The sequence below is a fragment of the Hippocampus comes genome, unplaced genomic scaffold, assembly GCF_001891065.2.
Source record: "Hippocampus comes isolate QL1 unplaced genomic scaffold, H_comes_QL1_v1.1 scaffold86, whole genome shotgun sequence".
NCBI lineage: Eukaryota > Metazoa > Chordata > Actinopteri > Syngnathiformes > Syngnathidae > Hippocampus > Hippocampus comes.
The window spans coordinates 2311513-2319021 of NW_017805882.1; the positions used below are offsets into that span (position 1 = coordinate 2311513).

The window sequence follows — 7509 nt, forward strand, 5'->3', positions numbered from 1 at the left end:
TCTAAAAATCAGATCAAAGCATCCATCCGTCCATTTTCTAATCCACTTATCCTCACAAGGGTCGTGCTGGAGTCGACAGCAGCTGTCTTCAGGCACTACCTGAACTGGTTGCCAGCCAATTGCAGGGCACAGATAGACAAATAACTATTCTTGCTCACACTCAACACCTAGGGACAATTTAGAGTGTTCCATGAACCCGCCATGCATGTTTTTGGAATGTGGGAAGAAACCGGAGTACCCAAAGAAAAGCCAAGCAGGCACATAGGGAGGCCGTACCTGGAATCGAACCCTGCACCTCTGCACTGTGAGCCCGACGTGCTCATCAGTCGACCACCGTGCCACCCAGATCAAAACATAATTTGCGTAATAATTTGGAACAGTATAGAGACCACATTATGTGCATCGTCATAAGAAGAGAAACCTGCAATAAATATAACAACACGCTTGAGGAATGCTTTAACTGCACTGTACATTGATTGCAGTGGGATTACAGATGACCACCGCTCTCCTTCAGCATCTGCAAATCTCAAATGAATCCCACTTGGAATATCCTATATGAGATCACATTTTATACAAGGGAGCAGCAATTATTTATGCGTTTTAATGCTCTCAAGTGTTTGCTGCATTTTACGAGGAAAGGGGTGGCTGAGGTTTGGAAAGTTGTTTTTTTATTTTACAGCAAATCAGAGAGACTTGTTTCACAGCAGTGCTTTTACTGTGGCATTTCAGAGGCCTTTACCACATGCACCGTCTGCTGGGTGCATTGCAGAGGTATAAATCTTAAGAAGAGCTGCACCCTGGATCACGCTTGCACTACAAGCATCAAAGCTGTCTCACCCAATCGATGGGCAACAAAAAAGGAAGGACTAATCGCACACATATGTGATGCTCAAGGTTGGGGCGTTGGGTGTCCTCTTGTTGAGTAGTGGTAGAGGGGCTTGTGTCACAAACGACTTCACACAATACTGCGGCAGGTCATCTATCATCTTCTTGATATGCATCTCGCACTTTGCCCCACGTCAGGAAAATAATATATTCAGAAGGAGACGCTTCTCTGGTGTCAGTTGGTTTAAACTAGGGACACCCCATTTTGATAATACATTGAAGCAAAAAAAAAAAAGAAGAAAAAAATTCACAGTTGGCATATATGACTACAAAAGACTGAATGAGTTGATCAAGAACACCTACTGTTGCGGTATGCATATCAACCAATCCTTGGAATGCAAATTGGGGCAACTATGTCAGTAAATAACAAAAAGGCAACACAATGACTAAACTACTATTTCTGTCACGAACCAATATTGACAAACACCCTGAATTTTGTGCAGTATATGAATATATTTAAACATATATACTCTTGTGTTTGAGCCCTCCAAATGCCGAATCAGTAAAACACACACACACACACACACACACACACACACACACACACACACACACACACAAATAAGTAACCCTGCAGCCTTAGTCATGTCAAATCTTTATTGACATTGTGTCTAACAGCAATACATAGCAAGTTGAAATACTAACAAGAATAACAACATTCAATCCCTAAACTTGAATTTTCACGGTAGCTCTAAATGAATGCAAATAATGATCAAATACTCCACTTGACAGAATCATCTGCACCATGCACATGTCAAGATACGAAGCTGCTGGTGTTTTAAGGCATTTTAAATCCTACATCATTGAGTCTATGGCAGAATATTGATCCTTGCGTTGGACATTTTGAGACACTGTTTGTAATGTCATGCCATGACGTGGTGCTGCATTTGTGGGACTTTTGGCAGTGTTGCAGGGATGGGATATTTAGACACATTTTATTTGGTTTGCAGTGTGATTATGTTATAAAAGCTTTTGTTACTCTGGAATGCAGCATACATACATTTACATGTGCTCATGACATTTTTCTATTCCAAAGTCCTTTTAGCATAGGCCACTGCATAGCGATACAAATGCACACTTTCTACAGCACTAACATATTGAGCGTTCCCAAGCCACGAATATAAGAAGCCAATCCAGAACATTCTGTCATACAATCGCATTTTTTTTTTCGTGTGTGAGTGCAGCTTGTCAGGGTGGGGTCTGCCATGGAGCATAGCACAATTATAACGTTGCTGTGTTTTAACTGGCAGGAAGCAAGCAAAAAAAGTGAGCTTCAAGTGGCTCACTCAAACAAGTTTCTACTGGTGAGATTACACTACAACAGACATTTTATCCAGTCATGGCCAAAGTGTGAAAGCGAGGTCACATTTTAAACAATCGGGTGCTTTTCGGCTGTTTATCGGCTGTATTTTAACTGCCGTTGCAAGGTTTGGTCTTCAGCCTTGAGTGATATGGATTGCGGGTTCAAATTAGGCTTTACTCATCAATGTAAGGAAATGAGAAATGGAGCAACATATGGGTACTGTTATCGCTCAGGTGCATCAGACATAATCAGCTTTTTGTGCTTAAGTATGATTTACCCAACAGGTTACTGTGCATAATTCTTGGTTAAGTGAGCAAATCAACTTGTTTTCGTTTTTATTTCAGTTGTTAATCACATTATGATAGTCTTTATGGTTATATCCTACAAAGCGAACAAACACTACCTGCAGTGCAGTCATCCTTGAATGCTTGTGCATGATGATGTTGTGCGCGGTCAATGGCAGAAAAGGGAGGCCTGGGCCAACCCTTCAATCTGGTCATTGCGTTAAATGCGCAATGGAGCAAGAGGATGACTATCTCTAGTACACCATGCAAATTAAGCTCACTTTGCAGAGATTTCTTGTTTGCTCATTAAATATTGCAACTTTATTATTATCGTTCAAAAAGTAAGAAAGGGCAGTTTTCCTTTGAGGATGTCTTCCTTCATTTGTGCTGCTCCCATGCAGACACAATTGACGCCACCAATAGTTATTTGGAAATTTGTGCAAGGTGAATTTTTTTTTATTGATTTTGAGTTAATTGAGCAAGATTACAAGCTAGACTTTTAGGCCAACCATAACTCTGGATGGTTTCTTGTAGATGTGTGTGCTTTTTTACTAAACTCTTTAATCTATCGTTTATCTAAGTTGAATTGAGTAAACAGGTGATGTTTTCAACGCATTTGTCCTTTAAGTATGCACAGTGGTTGCACACGTTTGTCTCGTAATTGTGGTTGTGGTGTTTGACCAGTTGTGAGCTACTCTGTGCATCTTTATGATGCGAGTGTGAACAAGCAGTTGAGTACTGTACTTGAAAAGACCACATTTCTAGTGTGTGCTGCCTAAGAGCTTGTTCTTCTCAGTGAGTGAATGACGAACAAAAGAACAAAAGAGAATCGAGTGGTCTTGAACATAATGACGGATATATTGGAGTTAATGATTTGAAGTTTTCCTCCTGGGAGTGTGTGTTATTTAAGGGGAAGTGAGAGCAACATATAGTAAACCCCTACATCTCAAAAGTTACTTCTATCTGCAAATCCAACACATGAATACAAGATGTTTATGAGAAGGCAAACTAGCACCTTAGCTCCCTGTGGTGTTGTAAGTGTAAAGACAACGGGTTTATCATGGTATGGAGACTGATCAAAGGAGAGGGGAAGGGAAGTTGTGAGATAAATAAGGTTTAGTGGTCTAGCAGGCTTACACTAGGCTCCTAGTTTTTCTGATTGGTGGCGCTATCACTGGCATCTTGTTGCTTCTCCACCTTTTTAGTGGTGACCACTGTCTCCTCATAAACCTCATGTGTGGCCTTGCTTCCAGCCTTGCTCTGCGGCTGGCTGTCATCCTTGCCTTCCCTCTTGGAGCTCTTGCCAGAGGTGGTGTAGATGCGGGACTGGTAGTTGTAACTCTGTCCACCGCCTGAAGTTATGGATGGGCTAGGATAGGCGATCCCTGTCCCAATGCGGGTCTCCTCACCTTCCAGCAGCTTTCTGCATATGAGAAGAATGAGAAGGGTTTAAAAAGAAAATTGAAAATGGCAGCAAAAAGTGGTAGGGCATTGCGGTTTTTTTTCTATTGTATCTCAATGAAACACGTGTTAAGTGACCTACCTATATGCCGCTATCTCAATATCAAGAGCCATCTTGACATTCAGCAGATCTTGGTACTCCCTCAAGTGACGAGCCATCTCACTTTTAGTGCCCCTCAGCTCATTCTCCAACTCCGCTATGCCATCCTATGAAAAAGATGGATTAAAAGGCTGCTTGTTAAATATTAAATCCTATCAGAAGCAACAGACATCTGCAGTTTTGAGGACATCCAATGCTGTAATCAGAATCATCACTTTGCCAGCATACGATGAATGTTACCATGCGCAACATTCGTAAACATTTCATTGAATTTAGTGTTTTAAGGTGTATCATCTGATCATATATCAGCTCGGTTTATTTCCAGTAAAATCTGAAAACATGAGCAAAATAGAACATGAGGATCTGCATATTTTGCAGGCCGCTGACAGAACACATAAGGACGTGGGCGTTGTCACTCGCAGATGCTGAGTTGAGACGTCCCAGGAGAAATTCAGAACCACGGACAGTGCTCCAAAACGCCGCTATTTTACGCATGAACCCAAACAATTGTAAATGTCAGTTAAATGACAAGATACATTGTAGGCAAGATTTTGTTACCTGGTAGTTTCCAATCTCCACGCTGTGTCTGTCCTCCATCTCCCTAAGCTGCTTTTCCAGGGACTCATTAGTGCCTCTGAGGCTCTCAATCTCGATGGTTTTGGACTGCAGCTGCCTCCTAAACTCACTCATTTCCTCCCTGCTGGCGCGGATGGCATCGTTGCTGCGGGTGGCTTGCTCAGACAGGTCGGCGAACTTGGTCTTGTACCACTCCTCGGCGGACTGCAGGTTCTTGGAGGCCATCGACTCATACTGACTTCGGATCTCCTTGAGGGCGGAGGTCAGGTCCGGCTTGGCGACCTCCATCTCAACGGACACCTGAGCAGCCTGGATCATGTCCGTGAGTTCGGCCACCTCCTCATCGTGCACCTTCCTCAGGAAGTTGATTTCATCCAGAAGAGATTCCACCTTCTTCTCCAGGTCCAGGCGCACCATGGTGGCGTCCTCCACATCTTTCTTGAAAGCCTTGAGTGTGGCCTCTGCGTCCTCTCGAGCACGGAATTCTTCTTCATATTTCCCCCTGAGCTTCTGGAGGTCATCGTCAATGCTGTCTCTCTCGATGAGGAGCTGGGACTTCTCCCCATTGAGCTCATCCAACTGGGAGCGCAATTCGCGGATCTCCTGCTGGTAGAGCTCGGCGAGGCGGGATGGTTCCGCCTGCCTCTGACGCAGGGCCACCAGCTCCGTCTCCAGCACTTTATTATGCTGCTCCAAATTGCGCACTTTCTCAATGAACATGGCAAAGCGGTCATTGAGACCCTGCATTTGCTCCTTTTCATTGGTGCGGACAATTTTGAACTCATTATTGAGGACGCTGCTCTGTGCCAGGTCGAAGGTCTCCAGCGGCATGGACGAGAAGGCGCGTCCGGACTTTCGGGTGTACCCGCCCGCGGATGAAACGTTGCTCCGGGACGCGGACGAGGCTCGGTAACCTCCCCGCGAGGACACACTCATGGCTGTCCGAGATGGAGAGGACGCATAGCGGGGAGATTCCCCGAAGATCCTTCGGTAGGAAGAGGAGGAGTAGACTTCAGATCCGTAGCTCATCGTGGCTTGAATGGAGTCGGAATAAGACGACATGGGCGCGTCTCCCTTTTATAGGCGGGGGCAGCACGATCGTTATTGCATATGTATTGTTAGTACCGCGGAGTCTCTCCAAATGGGCCAGACAGGAATACAAGGCATACCAAGTGAAATACAAAATTTAAAAACACACATTCCAAAAAAAGAGGTCAGTGTTAGTTTTTATAGCCACACCTTGGTAAATCACACTCCTCAACGACCACTTATTTTATGCCTTTTGTGACAATTGTTAATTTTGTGTCGATTGTTCATTCATATATATATATATATATATATATATATATAAAACGTAATAATTTGTCTGAAAGGTTAATGCGCCATCTAAAGTCTAATTTGATAAAGATCATAATGCAATACGGTGCAGCTATATTAGTTTTGTCATTCCAATGAATAAATTCTGCTTTTTGCATGCAATTTCATGTTTTTCGACTTTCTAAAAACGTTTTCGTCATTCCCTACTGCACTTCAGCTTTCAAAAATATGACATTGATGCCCTCTGTTGGAAGGAACAAGTACTCGCTAATTGCTGTCGCGCGTATGAGGGGCGATTAAATTATACATTCACTTGCCTGTACTCATTTATTCTCAGAGATAGGGAATCCAGGTCCAGAAAGTAAAAACCTTACTACAGTGTAGCTGAACAAGCTCGTTTAGCTATAGAAGCGCCTGTAACTAAAGCCGAGCTGCAGGCGTTTTATGTTCGGGACCTGAATTTCCCATCTCTGTTTTTTCTTTAGATACCCTAAAACAGGGGTGAAGTATGTCCTACTTCACTCTTAACCTACCATGAGTCAAGCAATATGTGTTGTCTTTTAATTTAGCTCACCCTCCCCCGCCCCCCACATTTAAATTGGTTCATGAATTCATAGCTGTTTCATTTAGCTTATTAAATTATTGGTGAATTTTGGTAAATAGTAAAATTCACACAGTATTAGTGAACAAAGCATTTTACACATACAATGGACACATTATTATTATTATTATTATTATTATCTAATCAAAACTGCCTAAAATGGCAAGTTTAAATGTGTTTTATAATTGCTTTTGTTGTCACTCAATGTTCACAGATAATACTTGTATTTTACCACACCACAAAATATTAAATACATGAAGGCTAAACTCAGTTGAATAAGCAATGTGAATATTTTACTGGCTTTAATATTTGTATTTTTATTATCATTTTAGGAAATGAAGGATGCAACAATAAAAGTCTGAACAGTCTGAATACCTGCAACTGAATTTGTCTTTTTTATTGCTTTGCATGGTTCCATTAGAAATGCCTAGGAGGACCTCCTAAACTGTTGCTGAAAGTTGGGTTTGCGTGCGCAACCCCTGTTTTCTCGTTTTGCAGCAATATTCACATTCATTTAATGCCATTTTAAATGAGTTCACAAGTTTGACATTCTACCAAAAGAATATTGCCAACCATAGCAGCCGCTAGCCAGAAGCTGAGTTGCACTGTGCTTATCCTGTGTGAGAGCATAATCGCTGACTCCTATTTCTTAACTGCACCCACATTTTCTTGTTCGCATTTTTACAAACACTCGCGGTTCTGAGGTTGGGTTCGAATCAGAGCTCCAGCCTTCCTGTTCCGGTTCACGGTCTTCATGTTGATACAAGAGTGTGAATTTGTTTTTTGCAAGCTTTTGTGAGCACATAAGAAAGAACAGCTCTGGCCCCCGGGCGTTGAGTTTGACACTTGTAATTTACTCAACAATGGACCGAACGTATATTTCTGTGGGAGGTCGTCGCAGAACTTCGAGAAAACTTGGGTGGGTTCACGTGGGAACGCAGTGGCGAGAAAACAAACTCCACCCAAGGAATGCTCGAAATAC

The 7509-nt window shown here is 42.6% G+C and overlaps 1 protein-coding gene across 1 annotated transcript; it reads right to left on the reverse strand.

Moving 5' to 3' along the window:
- Positions 1 to 1467: 1467 nt before the first annotated feature.
- Positions 1468 to 5900, reverse strand: inab (internexin neuronal intermediate filament protein, alpha b). The gene is made up of 3 exons (XM_019889510.1): positions 4592 to 5900; positions 4016 to 4140; positions 1468 to 3895 (listed from the first exon to the last, which is right to left on the reverse strand). Exons 1-3 carry the CDS (start codon positions 5669 to 5671, stop codon positions 3619 to 3621), a joined length of 1482 nt encoding a protein of 493 aa, XP_019745069.1. The 5' UTR covers positions 5672 to 5900; the 3' UTR covers positions 1468 to 3618.
- Positions 5901 to 7509: the final 1609 nt, after the last annotated feature.

Coding starts and splice junctions, on each gene's coding strand:
- inab (XM_019889510.1), bottom strand. CDS start 5,671: ATGTCGTCTTATTCCGACTCCATTCAAGCCACGATGAGCTACGGATCT. Junction 4,141..4,591: donor TGGAGATTGGAAACTACCAG/GTAACAAAATCT, acceptor TCTTTTTCATAG/GATGGCATAGCGGAGTTGGA. Junction 3,896..4,015: donor ATTGAGATAGCGGCATATAG/GTAGGTCACTTA, acceptor TCTCATATGCAG/AAAGCTGCTGGAAGGTGAGG.